Source organism: Bicyclus anynana, chromosome 9 (assembly GCF_947172395.1).
Source record: "Bicyclus anynana chromosome 9, ilBicAnyn1.1, whole genome shotgun sequence".
Taxonomy (NCBI): domain Eukaryota; kingdom Metazoa; phylum Arthropoda; class Insecta; order Lepidoptera; family Nymphalidae; genus Bicyclus; species Bicyclus anynana.
Genome location: NC_069091.1, coordinates 12,326,368 through 12,348,020, shown reverse-complemented (window position 1 = coordinate 12,348,020; position 21,653 = coordinate 12,326,368). Strand labels below are relative to the sequence as shown.

The window sequence follows — 21,653 nt, the reverse complement described above, 5'->3', positions numbered from 1 at the left end:
GAAAATTTACCATTTCAGCTATTAATTAGCTATATGTCTCGTGATTTCATATTCATTGTTTATTTAATGCTAACTATGATCAAAATTGAGATTGTCGCTAAAAATGTCATCCGGTGCCTACAGACAACCATTCGTGTATATCAAAGAGTGGGTAGATGACATTTCCCAGTTGATATTGTGTTTTTTTTATCAATGGGCGGAATTACGGATTAAGAAAAATCGGTTACTTTTTTTTTTCATTCCTTATAAGTTAGTCCTTGACTACAATCTCACCTAATAGTACCTAAGTGATGATGCAATCGAAGATAGAAGCGGGCTAACATTTATAGGAGGAGGATGAAAATCCACACCCTTTTCGGTTTCTACACGACATCGTACCGGAACGCTAAATCGCTTGGCGGTACATCTTTGCCGGTAGGGTGGTAACTAGCCACGGCCGAAGCCTCCCACCGGCTAGACCTGCGGTATGATGCACTAAGTAGAATAGACTACTACCATCGTATCGTCCTAAATTATTACATACAAAATACAAATTTATGTAATCGGATGCTTACTGGTGGATATCATAAAGTAAGAATTTTTATGATTGATCCATAAACATGATAATAAAAAATCCTCTTGAAATTCCAATATTTATTTCTGTGTAATCAGGGAGTCATCTCCTGAAACTCATGCTGCTAAGCAATTGGGTGTGAATCTCATCTTGGATCAATTTGATTAAAAATTAATATTTTCTAACTAAAACAGATTAATCAATAATATACAGATGGAGCGTACGGAACTCGACGGTGTCGTACCCGTCACAAATACAAAATTTAAAAAGTAATACATTCTCGAGTCAGTACGACACGAACCGTCGCATCAGTAAATTTCAATATTATTCGAAAAAAAAATGGCGTCATATTATGTTTTTAAATGTTTTAAAAACTAAAGAAATATAATGGAGTACTTTTTTATTGGTTATTATTGATAATAATATTAATTTATTTAGGAGATCCGCAAACGAACCGAAGTCACTAACATAGCTCAGCGAGTCGCGGAGCTGAAGTGGCAATGGGCAGGCCACATAGTTCGAAAAGCCGATGGACGTTGGGGTCCCAAGTTGCTGGAATGGCGACCCCGCAGCGGAAAGCGCAGTGCTGGTCGACCCCCCACTAGGTGGACCGAAGACATCAAGCGGGTTGCCGAGAGCCGCTGGATGCTGGCGGCTCGAGACCGATGTGCTTGGAAGTCCATGAAAGAGATCTTTGTCCAGCTGTGGACCTAAATCGGCTGATGATGATGATGATATTAATTTACGTAATTGTTGTTAGTGATAAATTTTGAAATACAGATTATGAAAAAAGTTTGTTTAAGCGGATGTCAAAGAGACGCGGGACTTTAGTTTTTTTTAATTGGTTACACCGGCACGCACGCAGTTTGTAAAGACTCCCCCTGAAACAATTCATCCGGTAAAAAATTCGTATGGTTGCTGTAAGAATAGTCACTTTGATTTTGTAATTTGTCAAGCCCTGTGGAAAAGAAAAAAAAGAAAGAAAATAAATTTATTCATATCTAAGAGTTACAGACAGTCAATAAATACCCTACCCTTATGAAAATGGAAATGGAAAATGCATCAAGATAGTGCCAAGTGTTTATTTATACTTTATTTGTACACGACAATTTATGAAAAAATAATTACTTAATAAGACAGAAAAAAGTAAAGTAGGAGACAAAAGGCGGCCTTATCGCTACGTAGCGATTTCTTCCAGGCAACCTTGGGGTCCGGTACTACCCCCAATCAATTATGCAGGGGAATGAGTTGGATAAACTTCAAAATAAAAATGTACGTTACTTTTTGGCTGCGATTTGCATGAGTGAGCTAATATTGTTGGTTCATTAAAATAATGATTGCTTTTCCGTTCAATTGTGAGTTTTTAAAAATTGTCGGAAATAATTGCAATAATAGGTAACTAATTCTAAAACTTGGTAAACAGTTTCTTAATGTTTACTGGCATCGATTCTTCTGAGAGTAGGTATTATAGTCGATGTCGCAACTCTTGATTGTCAGCTCAGAACGCCGCGGTTACACTTTTTATAATAAAATTATTCTTGAACAAATCAACAACATTAAATATAAATAATAATTAAATTTCTGTTTTGATTTATGCACAAGTATTTTTATGTTTATCTAGTTAAAAAAAGAAAAAGAAAGCCTTTACCTATTTTAGCTATATATTATAAGTGAAAGTTATTACTTGTAGATTGAGACTTTTTTGTTATCAGAAATTTAAAAGGAAGGTTATAGGATATAGGTTTTAGAAACATCGTTAGAACACCTAGTACTCATATCTATAAATCTACCAATATTATAAAGAGGAAAGATTTAATTGTTTGTTTGCTTACGTATGTAATGGATAGGCTCCAAAACTACTGAACATATTTGAAAATTCTTTCACGAGAAGCTACACTATCCCCGAGTGTTATAGGCTATATTATATTTTCAAATATTAGGGATCCTTCCTAGAATAGGATAGGGGTAGGGTTGGGTAAGGGGTTTCTTAGGTAAGGGTAGGGAAGGAGATGTAGGGTGGAAGTAGAATAGAGTAGGGGTAGAGAATGAGTCAAAGCGAAGCTTGACCGGGTGCGCTAGTCTACAAATAAGTTAGAAAATAGGTCATATTAAGTTTTTATGTTTGTATTAGGTAATCACGGTAAAAAAAGTACGAAAAATAACAATAACATTAACAAACTTCATCATTGGTAACCAGCAAGCGTAACAACTACATTTGAACATGTTCTCAATGTTTCTCATGGTGTCCCCAGTGTTTGTGACCCTCATGATGGCCCTTTTTGCCATGGTCGTGGTGTCCGTGGTGGTGTTCGTCGTGGCCATGGTGACCTTTGTGCTCGTGATGGTCGTGGTCGTGGTGGTGTTTGTCGTGATGTCCGTGGTGGCCATGGTGGCCTTCGTGGTGGCCGTGGTGTCCATGGTGACCCTTCTTGTGGTGGCCCTCGTCATGGTGGTGGTGCCCGTGGTGGTGGCCGTGCTTGTGGTGCTTGCCCTCGTGGTGATGCCCGTCGTGGAAGTGATGGTCCTTGTGGAAGTGGTCCTTGTGGTGCTTCTTGTGGTAGCCGTCTACGTGCTCGCCCTTGTCGTGGTGCTCGTGGTGGCCGTGCTTCTCGCCCTTGTGGTGGTGGCCGTGCTCGTGGTGGTCGCCGTGGTGGTCGTGCTCGTCCCAGTGTTTCTTGTGTCCGCCGTGGTGCTCGTGATGGTGCTCACCGTGGTGGTGTTTTCCGTGGTGGCCCTCGTGGCCCTTGTGGTGGTGGTGGTGCCCCTTGTGGCCCTTGTGCTCGTGGTCGCCGTGCTCGTGGTGATGGTGGCCGTGGTGATGGTGGCCCTTGCCGTGCTCGTGGTGGTGGCTCGCCGCCACGGCCTGGTCGTCGTCCGCCTCCAGCGCGCCGCAGAGCGCGACGGCACACAGCACTCCTAACAATATAAACCTCCTCATGATAGACGGCGGCTGTAGCGGAAGTCCGGTTGGAACTGACCTCTGCACGCTTCTTGTCTGTTTTATATTAGTGGATGCTTAGTATAGTTTAAGGCGGTGGAGAAACAGTTTTATTCCGCAACTGTCTCTCAACAGACTGGTTCACGGACAATCAAATAAGGCACACTGTTTTTATTATTAAAAGATATCGTCAATGAATACAAGTGTATTGAATTTTAGATTACTTCTTAAGTACCAAATTAATTGTTTCTTAGGATTCTACAGTACAGATATTTTCAATAAACCATTGTTTTTATCAGATAGAGAGCAATTAGGCAGTTTATAAGTTGAGGCAGAATTTCAATAGATTTTTTAAAAGCCAACAAAATTATCCACATGGGTATACGAGATGGATTTTCCGCTCAGTTACGGACATAATTAAATTCCTTTGTTTTCCTTCTTTCCGAACCGGTGGTAGAGTCTTTACAAATAGTCTAACTGGACTGGACTGGATTTCTAGCAAAACGTATGCAACACTACCTACCTATCATACCTACGTAGTTGAGAAAGAACCTGCGATATCTATTTATTGACAATTTGTCATCTCCTACCATTGGTAAGTTCGATAGTCATTATGGAGTTTGGACTGGTGGCTTTGGAAGGTTTATAGGGGCCTAGATGCTCGATAATCCAAACATGAATTATTGTCATCATCATCATTATCAACCCATATTCGGCTCACTGCTGAGCTCGAGTCTCCTCTCAGAATGAGAGGGGTTAGGCCACCACGTCATAATTATCAACCCATATTCGGCTCACTGAGCTCGAGTCTCTATCAGAATGAAAGGGGTTTTGGAAATTGTCCACCACGCTGGCCCAATGCAGATTGGCATACTTCACACACGCAGAGAATTAAGAAAATTCTCTGGTATGCAGGATTCCGGAGGGTGTAGGTTCGAATCCGATCCGAGACATGCACCTCCAACTTTGCAGTTGTGTGCATTTTATGAATTTAAATATCACGTGTTTCAAACGGTGAAGGAAAAATATCGTGAGGAAACCTGCATACAGAGAATTTTCTTAATTCTCTGCGTGTGTGAAGTCTGCCAATCCGCATTGGGCCAGCGTGGTGGACAATTTCCAAAACCCCTTTCATTCTGATAGAGACTCGAGCTCAGTGAGCCGAATATGGGTTGATAATTATGACGTCCGCAACTAAGCAGAAAATCCATAGATGAAAACTTCACGGAGTTATAAAACAATACCTATCTACCTATGCTTATAATAAAACTGGTCCGTTAGGTAAAAGAAAATCCGTGTAGGTTTACACGGATTTTCACGAGGACGAAGTCGCGGGCGTCCTCTCATTCATAATAAGATCAATATATTTTGGAATATTTCCGTGGCATTGTAATAAATGCAAGATGTTGATTGACAGCTTATAATCTTGCACCATTCTCAAATTATCTGCTTAGTGGATCCTTTCGTGTTAGGGACACCGCTATTTGGATAGCGTTAAACAATTCTTCCGAACGACTAAACTTGTTCAGTGCGCGCCCCTGCTCCATACGTCCGGTATCTGCTATTACAATAACTCACTGTTTGCATATTCAGTTCGATTAACTACGCTTTTGAGTTCATTTGAGATTTTTTAATATACTCGTAGCTTACAAGAGATTATGACCACGCAGGTACGTACAACAGATGGGATAAATACCAATGATATTTTATAGTAGAGATAGGGCATTAGCGCATCAAAGCTGAGGCATACAAATGTGCATAATTGTCGTTATTTCAATTAGTCGCTTAGTAAAAAACGAAAGTTATTTAAACACATAACACCTTTGACGGCCTCCGTGGCGCAGTGGTATGCGCGGTGGATTTACAAAACGGAGGTCCTGGGTTCGATCCCCGGCTGAGCAGATTGAGACTTTCTTAATTTGCCCAGGTCTAGCTGGTGGGAGGCTTCGGCCGTGGCTAGTTACCACCCTACCGACAAAGACGTACCGCCAAGCGATTTAGCGTTTCGGTACGATGCCGTGTAGAAACTGAAAGGGGTGTGGATTTTTATCCTCCTCCTAACAAGTTAGCCCGCTTCCATCTTAGATTGCATCATCACTTACCATCAGATGAGATTGTAGTCAAGGGCTAACTTGTAAAGAATAAAAAAAAACCTAAAGTTGTGTGTTTAGGAAGTGTAAAACTATATATTATACATAAATATGTAAGTAAGTATATAAGTGTAAGTAAAACAAAACTGTATATGTATGCGCTATGTGGAGTCGCTAAATTCGGATCACTTTTTGCGGTGATTTTGTAGACACGTAACATATCTATAGTATAAAATAATCATAAATACCTATTTACAAGAGGTACGCCGTACGTAATGCTAGTCGTAGCTGTTTGTACCTAGGTGTGCTGGTGCAGAGTCGTAAATTAGAGATTACTATCAGTAGAATCTGATAGTGATCTTTACCGAGTCAAACATTATGACCTTAAGCACTTTTTGGGATTGACGAAACGTCGAACATCTCGGCTAAGAGTCTAATCAAATGAAAGGAGTAGATATTGCGGTGATCCGGACCCATAGTGTAAATATATAAGATAATGATACTAATAAAGATAAACTACCTACTAGTTTTAGGTACCTACAAGCAATGATAATTTTATACTATAGATCGGTTATGTCACTACAAAATCACCGCAAAAGTGGTCCGAATAATAGGCTACAACTATAAGCGTACACAAGCACTATTTTGTCTTTAATTCTGTTATATATTTATGTATTAGTTTTTATACTTTCTGAACACACAACTCGACATTGTAGACGATATTTAGGTATTATTTGTTTAAATAACGTTCGTTGTTGACCACAACTAACATTGAGTTGACTATAAATTTTCTCTTTTGAGCGCCTCATTTTTCATGCTCTAGTAACACATCTAAAAGTATTTAATATCATTGCCTACAAGTAGTTTTCACTGGCCTAGTGCTCAGACTAGTAGTGGATACATAGACTTCGAAGTTTATTTTGAATTATGCGTGACGAAAATTAGTAGTTTGTGGTCGTTGGAAACAATTAGGAAATGCTTTTTATAGATAAAGAAAGATTGCTTGCGATTCATAAGAGATCTAAAATCTGATTACTTTCTGTTCTGTGGTATAAATATATGAATCATATTCCACTATAACTTCATATTAAAAATTCAACATTTTTCATTCAAAATCAACACACCAAGCATCGAACTAAGGTCTCTATTACGTGAAAAATAGTGTAATCATTGAGCTGGTAGGCAATATAGGCCACGTTACACAACGAAGTTCACGATCGACACGGTCTGCTGAGCGCTTTTCTAAAGGTCCGCTTTCAAGAGACGCGTGCTTTTCAAGGTTATGTAGTAGATACTATGGGGTAATTATAATGTTTCAATGCCTGTAAGTACATGTACAGAATAACTTTAAAAGATGTGCATATTTTATCATTCATCATCATCATTGTCAACCCATATTCGGCTCACTGCTGAGCTCGAGTCTCCTCTCCGAATGAGAGGGGTTAGGCCAATAGTCCGCCACGCTGGCCCAATGCGGATTGGCAGACTTCACACCTAGTATAACTTGCATACCAGAGAATTTTCTTAATTCTCTGCGTGTGTGATGTGTCCTCACGATGTTTTTCCTTCACCGTTTGAGATACCTACGTGATATTTAAATTCTTAAAATGCACTTAACTGAAAAGTTGGAGGTGTATGCCCTGGACCGGATTCGAACCCACACCCTCCGGAATCGGAGGCAGAGGTCATATCCACTGGGCTATCACGGCGCATATCGCATATACGCATATTGCATATACGTACTTTTTAACACATAGGTAGGTATAGGTATACTCGTAACTAATCTAATAATAAAATCCCGTATGGATCGATGATATCTTTGATCGCATTCTTCCGAATCGACTCGACCGATTTTAATGAGAATTTTTGTATTTGGTAGGGATAACTCTTAAAGTATTTTTCACCCTTCTAACCCCCATATTTAATTGCGATTTTAATATTTTCGTATGAAATAAATTTATAATATACGGGAATATATGGAAGAACAAATTTTGCCGGTTTACCTTGTTAGGTTAAATGTTACATAAGTACCTAACTACCTAAGTATTAATTAGGTACTTCTTAAAGAAAGTCATACACACAGTCTAATGACATTGTCGCGGCAGATGTAGGTACGTAAGAGAGGATACACATACAAGATGTGGTTGAGTAACTCCACCAAGTATGAGCCTTTACCAACTATTGGTGGGTACAAAAAAACTTCAGAAATACTTGAACATCACGTTAGATAAGGATAAGATGAGTAGGTAAGTAGATATTTTGAAAATCTTTCGATTTGAGCATGTAAGGGTTACAAATTTGCATAATAAAACCCATGTGTTTCTGTTCTGGAGTTCTGGGGCCACAAGCGAAGTTATTTTAAGACGATTTATGGCATGCGTCCACTGATCTGCGTCGTACGTATCGGTCGCAACAAACGGATATTTAATTTAACGGTAGATAAAATCCGTTCGTTGCGATCCATACAATGCGGATCAGTGGACGCATTTGATGCGATTCGTCCGATACGTATGATGCGGATCTGTGGACGCTTGCCATTAGGCAAGTCGGAGTAATACAATATGTCTTTAAATAATTAAAGTTTGTTGTTTTTTTCCCCACCGAATTATTATTTATATTATTCTGTCTATTCTCTAATCTTCCTAACCGAATAGGTCCGTGACGCTTGAGTAAGTACATTTTTAGCGTCACGGGCTCATCAATTTGAAGTTGAATCCGTTCAGCAGAATGCTCCGTAAAAGGTGTCTAGTAAAAAGAAGTGTCTACCCCTTCCGTTCCATTACAGCTCCACGCTATAGGTATTATTCGTGGCTTCCATGAAGATAAGGTTCTATGTGTGACTTTTCCACGATTCAACCGATAAACCGATTCTGATGAATTTTTGTATAGATATAAATTTGATTTTGGACTCTTTGTGCGGTGAAACAGGCCTTGAAATATTGTCTTACATTTTCCAAGTTTCACTTATTCGTGAAAATTGGTGCTTAAAATCTTGATAATGAAATATTAAGTACATTAAATGAAAGTGATTCCAGAATTTTTAGGACTCCATCCCTCTGGGATTAAATAGGGGTAGAACTTGTGATGTCTGTCATCTCTCAAATAATATATAAGGCAGGTAATTGTTACATACCCCATACATTGTTTATCATTGATTAATCTGATGATTTTCTCGCGGATCAAGTCACGGTCGTCCACTAGTACGTACCTACCTTAATATAAATATAAACCCGTTAGCGTCATTGTAGTACAATCAAGTTAAACAAGACCTAGTTTTGACATAAGCCGTCGCTAATGCTCTTACTGCATAGTCTCGTATTTATGCATTACTTAAAACGCTAAGAAGCCTAGCCGCCTAGCCGCCTAGCCGCCTTGCCCACTACATCGCACAATCCTGTTAAATTGTTGGAAGTCCTATACCATAATGTTATTACTTTTGTAATGCTGTAAACTTCTATGCATACATTATGTAACTACCCAAGTAAGTATATTAAGTTTACCAGGTCAACCAGGATTTTGAGAGCTCAGAGATTCTTTTGAACCACTTTCTACACATAGGTCACATGTGTAGAAAGTGATACCTTTTCTTTTACAGATCAATGACAATATCAATCAATGAAAAATGACGATATGATACGACAAAGTAACTGAAAACTTAAAGTAACTTGGTACAGTACCTAGTCATAAAGTTGTTTCTTCATGAGATTAGTTTTATTTTTCTTATTACTCTTTTACTCAGTGGCGTGTAATTCATACATGCATTAAAGTAGGTACTGCATACAATAAGGGTTGTTTTCTTAGTGCTTAATTAAGGAAGATTTTCCCAGTTTCGTTAATTTTTGTCAATAGTGCATACCGCGCGGTTTCACCTGCGTGGTTCCCCGTCCCGTAGGAATACCGGGATAAAATATAGCCTATAGCACTCGGGAATAGTGCAGCTTCTCAATAGTGAAAGAATTTTTCAAATCGGTTCAGTAGTTTCAAAGCCTATTCAATGCAAACAGACAACCAAATCTTTCCTCTTTATATTATAGGTATAGATATATATTAATTGGCTTGTTTAACTCAAACTCAACTCAAATTGAAGCCTCAATAGCTTAACAGACTCAAAAGATATGACAAATATTCTTTGAAAAAACATTTATTTCGATTAGGCTTAGTTTATAGAATTTCCATGATATCTGATAACTTTTTTACAGTGCCAAGCAATATACTTTCGCATTCGTTTTACTTTACATGAAAATGTTTATAGTGGTCGATTTTTCTTTTAGCAGTAAGTTATATAAAGCTGCGTCACACTGCTCGCAGTATCGCCGCGGTTAGTTCCATTGAAGCCGCTGCCAGGGGTTAGTCGGGATAATCCCGCCCATTGTTGGCTATTTAATGCTTATGCTTTATGTGACCGGCCGAATTAAGTCATACGCGGATAATCTCGGCATTATGCGTAGTTAATTTTCCATTGCCAGCGTCGAGGGATTGGCAGCTGCCTGTTTAGCGACACAAATCTGTGACATGTAGCTGGGTACATACGTACGTAGGTATTCAAGTAAATATCAATATCAATTCTTTGTTATGTATATTTATAAAATCGATATACGGGTAGGTAAACTACCCACCGACCTACCGGACGTACAGTCTTTTATTTGTAAAATGTTTAATAACATCTGTGGATAATCTTTATTAAGTATAAATTACAATTTGCATATCATTGTATTTATACAGGAATACTTTTTATTGATATCTAACAACGTTGCTAATTAACTCATCGACAGATTAAGTAAGTACATATGTTACCTATGTATTAAATGCAAGCTAAATAGGAAAGTCGACTGTATAAACGACAAAAAGCTAGGAAATGAAATGTATTACATGACTGGCTACTTATATAGGTACCTATTGTTAAATGGTGATAATCTAAAAAAATATTATAAAAATATTTCGAAAGTGCTTGTAAACTAAGCCTAATTGAAATATGTAAATGAATATTGACTATTTACTATTGACGTTAAGTATTAGGGTTTACTTTATAAAAATTAATTCAATATATTCAATTTACATAATTCAAGATATACCTACTATAATTTTTTAAAGATTTGTGGACACCAGAACTGCTATTATAGTTAGGCAGTCATTAAGGAAAGTTTAACTTCGCTAAGGCTTTTTGTAATAGTTGTTGAAACAGGTAGATAGCCTACCAAGATGTCGAGTGGTAAACCTTTGCATATAACAGAGTAAGACATTGCATGCTGCAAAGAACACGCAACCTACAATGCGCTGCCTTGTACTTACCCCTCAACATGAGGCACAGACGTTAGCCTTATGTGCCAGTCAATTGGTTAATTGAACCCGATGAGTTACTGTAAACTACTGACCGGAACATAGCAATACTAGTTGATTCAATAATAATAATAATAATTCATTTATTCATAAGAAAGTACAGAAGGTTTACAGAACAAGCTATAGACATACATACTTTCTACCTTGACAGGTGACATCTTACAATATGTAAGATGGAAGTGGTCTACCGGTCGAGTTCTATTAAAATAATTCATTAAGTACGTCTACGCCTTATGATACCTGTTTGATGGTTTCTACAAGGAACAGCGGTAGGATATCAGTTAGGCTCCTTACAAATGCTTTAAAATCACTTCAGATACCCAACTAGGTATTCTATTTACGGCACTAGATGAGTTAAGACACGGGCCACTGTCCAAGCACCGTCGGTGCCGCCGGTAGATGCCACGCATCGTCGAGTGTGACCAATATTTGCCAGAACAGGACACCGTAAAGATGTTTCCGGCCCGTGAAAGTATCGTATTAACTGTTCAAACATTGGCAGCGAGGTTTTATCTTGGGCAGCTGGTCGACACGACTAATTACATCAATTACAGGCAAACAGAAGCGCGCTCGGGTTTCGTGGCTCCCACCTTTGTCAATATTTGCGAAGAGTTACCGCGCGCTCTCCCCCCGCGCGCCCGCCGTCTCCACTGCTCTCGTGTCTCCTCTCTAGCAGTGTATTCCATCTAAAATTATACACGTTTTTTATGGAACAATATATGGATAACATCAATATATATAGATAATAATAGAAAACTTACTATCTGATAGACAACTATACCTTATTGCAATTTGGAAAAAGTTAAATGCCTTTCTAATATATCCTTACGAGAGTACCTAGTAGTAGTAGCATCCATTCGACTGAGTTAAACGCAGCAGCTATTTAACTTGACTCTTCTGACAGTCACTTTATCATATGAATCGACAAATAATAAACTAATAATTTCTAGTAAGTAACCTACTTTATCTACTATTAGCTACCTATACGTTTTTCATATAGGATATCACCTATTCGTTTTTCATGTAGGGTAAATAACCTATATTAAAAACGATTACGTAGGTACCCAATATTTTACCCAATACAAAGTTGCGACAAAATCTGTACAGGCTTTCAAAGACAAACTGTCAAAATTTTAGAAATGCACATAAATAAAATACTAACAATAATAAACATTAATTAAAAAAAATATCCAAGTAAAATCATTTTCAGTTCTTTTAAGCACATTTTTTCAAACTCTGTAACTCAAATGGGTGGTAGGTACATCTCGAAATCCGTTTTTTATATCGTCACAGCAAATCAAGAATACGTTTTTTGTCGCTGTCAAAAAGACATGTGTTTTGTGCGAAACGGTGTACTTAGGTACCTACTCACGTCTGAATTAGATATTGTGTTGTAAGCTGCAAAAAGGCGAACACGGCCTGACTGCCGCGGGCGCCAGGGCGGGCGCAAGGCTGGGGTAAGCCGACTCAATTTGTTCCTTGTTAGATAATAGTTAATCCTCGCGTCTCTCACAATCGTCGCTAAAGCTTTGTAATACCTACTGCCTATTAAATAACTAGGGAAGTTCGTAGAGTTCTCTATTTATTTAATAGCCAGTAGAATAGTGCGTAGAGTTGGTTGGTTACAAATTGTATGAAATGGAAAATGCCATCTCTAGTATAGATTTGTAATGACTCTTCAGGCATTGCATTTTGCATCTATAAAGTGCGCGTCACTGCATGGCAGAACGAGATCTTGCGCGCGGTAGGTATATCCCATTTAGTTTGTCAAAGATGAATGTTTGTCCTAAGTATAGTTTGTCAAAACTAAAATTTTGTAAGCCACTGTCTATTATTATGCGTATAGTTTGTCAAAGCTGGAAGTTTATCAGTCTATTCTCTTAGATAGGTAAACATACGCTAGCCAATTATAGAGTTCAACCGAGTTTGATCGATATCTGGTATATCTAGTATTTTTACCCTCACACCCCTACTATTTTTTTCCGAATGTATTACGCAGAAAAATCATTTTCTTTATTCAGTAGTAAATACTTCTGTTCACTAAATAAGCGAAAACGACTTTCCCGTTTAAGGGTTCCATTTACACATACAGGTTTTAAATTCAAGATACTATTTTTGAGTTAAAGAGGTGAAAAATCTATTTCAATTAGTTACTTACTTAGGTACTTACATACCTAGTATATTTCCTCTTTTAGGTAGGTACTTACGTACCTTATCTTGCAAGTAAATAAAAATAGAGAAGATACTTCAATTTATGATAATAAGAAAATTCATCATCTTTCAATATCAAATTCGCGAATAATGGAAAGGTGGAGATTTACCTAACTCTCTGATGCTAAACAAGTAAACATAAGGAAGGTTGTATAGATAAATCAAAGGAAGGGATAAAGATTACTATTATTAGTGAGCTTTTGGGAGCGTCGTATTGTCACATCCATTAAGCTCCGCGAGGGGCGGAGCCACGGCACGCCCCGCCGCCCCCCACCCCGTCCCGCCCCGCGCCGCCGCTCGCACACGACCCGCGACTTCTCACTAAAACGATTTGCCTGCAATCGCATCACGCGTCCATCCCATTATCCTATCGCATTAGGAATTTTACTAATCAGCGGCCGGAATTCTCGCTGTACAGTTTTACGATCACATTGCAGAGATTAAATAGTGTTACGTTTGGGACACACGGTTCGGACAGATCACTCTACAGAGAGATCAGACAGTGTCGTTCGGGACTCGCAGTTCGCAGAGATCACTCTAGAGAGAGATCAGACGGTGTGGACATCGGTGTGATCAGTCGGCCAGTGCTAGGATGGTCAGGAGGCGAGCGTGCGTGCGATGAGCGGCGCGCGCTGAGGCTGGCGCACGACATGGGCGGCGCGGGCTGGGCGCGCGACGCGCCCGCGCTGCTCAGCACGGCGCTGCTGCTGGCCGAGCGCCCGCCGCCGCCGCTCTTCACCATCGACAGCATCCTGGCGCCGCGCCCGCCGCCCGCGCCGCCGCTGCAGCTGCACCAGCTGCACGCGCCCTTCCACCGCGCGCACGACCTCTTCGGTATGTTGCACTACTGTAGGTATACTCACCTACCTACGGACTGCATTAAAAAAAAATAGCACTTAAAAATAACCTTTGAAATACTTAGGATCTTACTTACCATCATGATTTCATCTGTTTACTGGATGAAAAGTATTTTATATCAACTTAAATATGTCAATAAATATAATTTAAGTTGCCCAAAAACATTCAGTACAGGATACAACCTAACTGTGGGGATCCAATTATGAAATCCAGGACTGATTTTTTGCTGACAACCCCATACCACCGTGTTTTTAATGAAACTTTAAAGTTTTTAAGAAACTTATTAACCAACCAGACCACTGTTAGTTACTATAATATCAATTTACCTGTTTACACCTGCTTACCCAAAATTTATGACAGGAAAAAAATAATCTAAGTAATATTTGTATATTGTATAGGCGTCATACTTTCGCTTGCTCGATTCGTATGGAATTTGTCTAATAACCAAATCAGTGAAAAGTTAAAAAAATTGAATTGTTCTCATGATCTGGACTGAAATTTTTAGGCAACCCATTGGCAATAGGTATATTTATTGACATATTCAATTCAATATAAAATACCTACTTTGCATCCTGTAAACAGGTCGGTGAAGGTTGTCTTTTAATGGGATCCTCTACTATTATATACAGTCTTGTAGAACAATATACTTTATTATTCTCATTGCTAACTTAGGTAGTTGTTTGTACAAGCTTACACACCTTTGTAAACATATCGAAAATAACATAACCGGATACAATTTGAACATAATTTATAAAATAACAAATATAAAATAACTTAATGCCCGTGTATTGCCGTCAATGCAAGTCAATTTAAAACAAATTATTATTTATTTTTTAGAACCTACATGTTTGTATTTTATAATTATTGGATTACCTAGACATTTAACTAATATATTATAGTATACAAATTTTCTTTTACAATATTATATTATACTAACGGACGCCCGCAACTTCGCCCGCCCTTAGACCTTTTTAATCCAGCCCTTACCGCTGTAAAAATTGAGTAACTTCTCCCGTTTCCCCTTTACTCTATCCCTCCTATTGATCGTAGCGTGATGAAAAGTATACTATAACCTGCCCAGGAGCAAGAAGAATAAGTGTACCAAGTTTCGTTAAAATCCGTCGAGTAGGTTTTGTTTCTATAACGAACAGACAGACAAAAATTTTACTGATTGCATTTTTGGCATCAGTATCCATTTTGGAAATATATTTCATGTACAGAATTGACCTCTCTACAGATTTATTATAAGTATAGATTATATTTCATCCTAATAACGGTTATTATAACATATTACGTGAAAATTTACAGTAAAAATTTCATCATATTCTACAAATTTTACATAATAAACCTACCTACCTAAATTTAACATTTGTATTATTTATCGTTATTATTAGGTTTTCATTGTACTGACAAACCATAAGGTAACTGATCCTGATTTTTGATAAGATGATTGAGATGTGGCCTAATAGTTGACTGCTGGCTTAGAAGATACCCAGGGTGTAGATAAGAATCAAAATACTATATTTCGGAGGGATTTCTATACCCTAGCCATGCGGAGGTATGAGAAACAGAAGCGTTAAAATTCTTTATAATATTTCTAGGGATAAATTAACAAAGACAATATGGATGAAAATCCTACGCTGCGTCTTATAGTGCGATGACAAAATGGTGATGGTTGTAAGTACGTGCTCAAATACCAAAAGACTAGCTAATCTATTGAAATTTAGGTACCTAAGTAATACAGGATGCCTATCCCGGCGATGGTCAATACAAGACTATTATGACTCACCCACTACTCACCGCAAACGAATACCTAAGCAGTGGTGGATTCAAGATTTCAAGGGGATATGACATTCGATAGGTTTCATCAAGGAAAAAACGGGACAAGTGCGAGTTGAACTGAAGAGGGTTCCGAACGATGTTATGTACCTATCATGTTTTTTGGAATCTCGCCTGAACCTTGTGAAAAATACAACCGATTTGATAACATAAAACGTACCGACTAAACTAAAAAAAAAACTAAAAAGCGAAAAATGACATCATATTTATAACCTGCTGATCACGTTGAAGACGATGCTAATCCGGTGATATATTAAATCAAGCATCAATATCATAAAGATTTAGGTTTTCAGACAGAATTTTTGATAGTTTTCTTCGATCTCTCCAGAATTCCATAATAAGAAACTGACATGATGACAATGGGACCATCTCAGAAGATACCCTTTAAAAAAAGAATTCTTCAAGTCGGATCACGTTCGGACAGAAATATGGTCTTATTTTTTTTGTTAAATATTTATCTACAATCCTATCAACAAAACTTATGCGTTGAAACATATGATCCCTTAATATATGATCACATATAATCCAGAAAGATTTATCATGTAATGTTAAGATCATGTGTTTCTTAAAGATTTTATCATTAATCTATAAGTAGAGAACTGTATTTCTGTAATATTTTCAAAATTTTGGATTCTGCAGTTTCGGAAAGAAGGGGGAGGTAAAATCAAGATATGACTTGGCTATTTTTTGCTTAAAACTTAAAAGTATCTTTGTTCATAATAATTTATATAGTTTCCAAATCATTTATGCTTTAGGGTTCATTTACACGAGTAGCACGTTGCCAACGGCAGCTGGCAACTACTACTGACGACTGCCGTTGACTACAGTCGGCGACTGCCGTCGATTGCCGCCGAGAGGTCGCCGACAGCAGTCGACTGCAATCGTCGGTAGCAGTTGCTGCTCGTGTAAATGAACCCTTAAGGGTTTTATTTGCTGAAAATAAGTAAGCAATACAAAATCTGAGCTTTTTTGTATGCAAATAAATATATTATTCAATAATTTAATTTTCTAATGTATACTCGTAGAATTTGATTTGAGACATCATTTTGTCGATAACGACAGACATCTGTTATATTGAATAGCTTGATTAGACTTAGATGTCTAGGGTTAAATCTCAAGCTCCAACCCGTTGTAATTTTGTTGTAACATTTTCACAGACTTTTCGCTTAGTGGGCGGAGAAAAGCGACTGTGAATGTGATCATGTTCATTAAACTACGCTAACATATATCTTAAAGTAGAATATAATTAGTAGTTGCACTATTGCGATTCTATCGCATGGCATTTGTGCATTTGAATGCACTCTTGGGTACCTTTCGCTTACGAAGAGAGTCTGAAGCCCCGGGGCATTCCTCGCGCGACGGGGACCGAGGGGTGAAGACAGGATTTATCCCAATTATACTCTTTTTTCCTCTTAGAAAGCGTTTTAAAATTTAAAAATATCTTTAGGGCTTCGTAGGCCTGCTTGCTACAACAACAATAACCCTGTTGTTATGATTTCATTAATCTTTTGGTACGATATTATGATTCGGTGAGTTCGAAGTAAATATGTCTAAAAACACAAACGTACATATTACTAATAAACAAAACTCAAAACGCTATAGTAACATCTATGTTTTTGTAGTATACTATCTATCTACCCACAAGAGTATAAGATACTATTTGAATACGAAAGTTATACCTAAAGGAAAATCTTAAAATAATATGAGTAAAAGTAAACCTATCTAAAGTGTCGTACATATAGGTACATAGCAGGGGCGATAGGTCCTAACAATACGATTCCTATCGGGTTACGTTTTAAGAATACATACATATTAATTACTTTAATGTATTTTATAAACAGTTATATATAATACAACATCATTTCTGAAATCTGTACAATAAACGCCTCCGCTCGTTAAAAAGCAGTACATATTAATAATAATACCTATTAGAACTTATACTCGCACACGCTTGCTGATTCAGACTAAAACATATGAACGGGTTACCCACTAGAAAATTTCAGCCTTCGCTACTGGTACATAGGTAAGTTTAAGTGCAAAAGCAGTCTTATCGCCAATTGAAATCGTTGTAAAACACACGGTAAAATAAACCAAGTAATAATATATTTTGTTCCACATTACAAGTAACCTGGTATTCTCAAATCAATACGGCTTAGGCGGGCGAGCGCTCCAGTAAATGCAAAGAGCGAACCGCGATAGCGCCTTAGAAATACGCTGGCGGCCTTAAAAGCTTTTATATTTCTATCGGAAATAATACAGTGTAATACCCTGCCGTCGCCGGAAGTATGCAAAAATATTCAATTTTTATTCGCAGCGTAATATTTTGAATTGTTCAGAGGCGCGGACAGTGCCTGGGGAGCATGGGGCCTTAAGCTCGGCTGTTCACGGTTCGGCTGCTCTAATGTCAGGCTCAATCTAATACACCATGACGTGTTGGAGTCGTCTATTGCGTGGTGACGAGTACGATTCTTATCGATTTGCACTCACTTGAATTGTTTAAGTATTGCATTCTAATAAAATACCCCATATGGTTGTTCAATAGGATAAATTATTAAAGATAACTAGCGTACGCTTACAAAAACACAGGAACCGTGGATTATACGCAGTGGCGTGCACTTCATAGATGCAAAAATGTACTGCCTACCCGAAGAGCTCAATACAAACCTATGTTGGGCCACATAATACATATTTGGACAAGGAATTTTCCAATTTTTACTTATAGTGCATACCTTACTTTTTACCCGACTGCAAGAAGGGTTATGTTTTTCGCGCGTATCTTGTATGTATGTATGTATGTATGTATGTATGTAATATTCTTTATTACCTCATAGCTTCCAAATTGCTAAACGGATTTACGTAATTCAGATATCGTTGATTCGTTTTAATAACCCAAGTGTTCTTAAATAGGTGAAATTAGAAAAAAACCAACAAGACGACTGCGAGACGCTATAAAATCGAGGTGAAAAAAAATATTTTTTTTGAATATTGCAACATGGGAATCAAATTCAAGGGCTTATTGTGAGGATTTAAAAAAGGGGTCCCGACTGTTTTCTAATTGCTTTCTACACTTCTGGACTGAGCTTGTTTTTTTTCTTTTCAGTTTTTGTATCATTTATGCAGTCGGGGTTTTTTTTTGTTTAATTAATTAATTTATTATCTATTTTTTATCACTGTACCAAAATTCATCTAAATTGGTTCAGTGGTTTAGACGAAAAGGTTGTTTTCACTACTCTTGCTCAAAAACAGCGGGGCTAAACTACTATTTCAGCCTCTAGACCTCTAGGAGCTAAAGTAATTTTTAAATTTTTGTACGTTACAAGTACTAGCCAAGTTCTAGCCTACTATAAAACGAAGGAGGTTTTATTCGTTAATAGAATCGTCAAAGATAAAGCCCTGTTGAAATTGGAATGAAAATTGAAATGCGTTCATTTTAGGGTTCCGTAGTCCACAAGGAAACCTTATAGTTTCGCCATGTCCATCTGTCTGTCCGTCCGCGGTTTATGTATAGAAAAAGATATACTACAACTACTAGACATCTGTAAAATAACATAAGTTGTACATAGTCGTACAATAAAATTTCGAAAAATGATTTTTTTAGGGAAACAAAAATCTTTATAAAAATTCTTTGATAGGTAAGCCTTGAATTACTCCCTTGACACCTCCTTCAAAGTGCTCAATAGGTTCAAAATACAAGTATTATAATTTTATTTTTCTCTTGTCAGTTTCGTGGGCAAGTTCATATTTTGAAGTTGGTTGTATTTAAAAAAATATTATATTACTATCACACCTTCTTTAACATAAACTGCGCAATTATCTTTTTTGAAGCCTTAAAGAGTGAATAATCGCAGGTGTGGGCAGCGCAGTGTCGTCGGGCTACGCGGGGCTGTACGGCGGGTATGCTGCGGCGGCGCTGGCTGGGCTGGCGGGCCCGCCGCCCAAGCGCAAGCGGCGCCACCGCACCATCTTCACGGAGGAACAGCTCGAGCAGCTGGAGAGCACCTTCGACAAGACGCACTACCCCGACGTGGTGCTGCGAGAGCAGCTCGCGCTGAGGGTCGACTTGAAGGAGGAGCGGGTAGAGGTACTGTTTTTTTTTTCTTATTGAGTAAGTACCGTAGACCCCTTAATGGGACCTGATCGGCGACACCAAGTGTGTTACTGGCTTCGTACATTCGATGAATGCTTCTGTTAAATCTGAAGATTGCCCCGTTGCGTGCGCTGTACGTACAAATAATATGTCTATAGTATAAAATGTCGTTGATCAAAAGTACAAAATAAACTAACACGTTTTAAGTTAAAAAAAAGCTTAAAATCGTTTGGTATTAAATGCATCATTGACACATTTCAAATAACCTCCAAAGTATTTGATTATCCCCATTCGTTGTATGGTATCTAACGGCTAGAGATTAAACTGCCGACGCGGAGTTTGGAGGCAAAGCGCTACGAGTCAATAGAGCTGACGTGACATTTTTTGTGCCAACATTATGTGGGTGGCCCATCCAATAACATATTAAGTTTTGTTTGAACTGCCCTCTTTTTACTTGTACCTAATCATTGATTTACTTATGGAGATATTGAATTTTTGCACTAACTTTCTAAATATACCAGTTAAGTTACTTTCACACACAAAGAGAATTAAGAAAATTCTCAGGTATGCAGGATTCCTCACGATGTTTTTCCTTCACCGTTTGAGAAGTCTGCCAATCCGCATTGGACTGAGATGAGACTCGTGCTAATGATGAAGTTACTTTAAATAACTTTTTTAACAATTCGTTATAGAGATTGTCACAATGTATGCATTGTTTTATATGGGGACCTGAATTTGAATCCTAATCGATTCAAGATGTCCCTACCTACCTATGTTTCGACCGTGGCCGTAAGATACAACTTACCCCACCTATAAGGAAATGTCGCACACGATATAACGATTCCTCGTAGAATTTCGTCAGGATACCTAACCATAGCCATGTCCATGCTAATGGTTTCAACGAGTTTCAGCCGCACAGCCTTACCTTCTATCGCTTCACATCTGTCTTTTTACCCGACTGCAGTTATGTTTTTCGCGCGTATCTTGTATGTACGTTTGTATGTATGTATGTAATATTGTTTATTACTTCATATCGTCCAAACCACTGAACGGATTTACGTAATTAGGATAGTATAAAAAAACTGAAAAGAAAAAAACAAACTCAGTCCAGAAGTGTAGAAAGCAATTAGAAATCAGTCGGGACCTATTAAATAATGTAGAAGAAAATCATTATATCCAATATCTAAGGTCCCGACTGTTTTCTAATTGCTTTCTACACTTCTGGACTGAGCTTGTTTTTTTTCTTTTCAGTTTTTTTATACTTTATGCAGTCGGGTTTTTTATTTGTTTAATTTACTTTTCTTTTTTTAACGAAAAAGCAGTTCCTTATATCCATACAAAAACCTTGTTCCATTAAAGCAAGAAATACACAATCCCACTATTTTAGTTCATTAACATTACCTACCTATTTTAGATTGGTAGGTATACGACACTACCTTAATTTTTCACGACAACGTAAACTTTTCAAAGTAAAGGGTTCAGTTATTAATTATTTATAGACCAGTTCATTTTCTACAGAAATTACCAAAACCAATCTCTAAAAGAAGTACGTACAAACTATAGTTCTTGTCAATGTATGTATTACTAGCGACTTTTTCCGCGTGGAATTAAATTGTTCACAAATCCCACGGGAACCATGGATATATCCGGGATAAAAAGTAGCCTATGTGTTAATCCAGAGTAAAATCTATTTCCATTCTAAATTTCAGTCGAATCACTTCAGTAGTAGCGGCGTTAAAG

General features: G+C 37.9%; 2 protein-coding genes across 2 annotated transcripts in view; one reads left to right on the top strand and one right to left on the bottom strand.

Moving 5' to 3' along the window:
• Window positions 1–2,780: 2,780 nt before the first annotated feature.
• On the bottom strand, window positions 2,781–3,491 carry LOC112044800 (histidine-rich glycoprotein-like). The gene has a single exon (XM_024080764.2). The coding sequence runs from the start codon at window positions 3,489–3,491 to the stop codon at window positions 2,781–2,783; it is 711 nt and encodes a 236-aa protein (XP_023936532.1).
• A 9,974-nt stretch (window positions 3,492–13,465) lies between these two features.
• LOC112044796 (retina and anterior neural fold homeobox protein 2-like) overlaps window positions 13,466–21,653 on the top strand; it is a 30,078-nt gene continuing 21,890 nt past the window's right edge. The window contains exons 1-2 of the mRNA XM_024080758.2: window positions 13,466–13,963; window positions 19,675–19,907. Of these exons, the coding sequence (XP_023936526.1) occupies window positions 13,780–13,963; window positions 19,675–19,907 (417 nt within the window). The 5' untranslated portion in view covers window positions 13,466–13,779. The remainder of the gene's footprint in view (window positions 13,964–19,674; window positions 19,908–21,653) is intronic.

Coding starts and splice junctions, on each gene's coding strand:
- LOC112044800 (XM_024080764.2), bottom strand. CDS start 3,491: ATGAGGAGGTTTATATTGTTAGGAGTGCTGTGTGCCGTCGCGCTCTGC.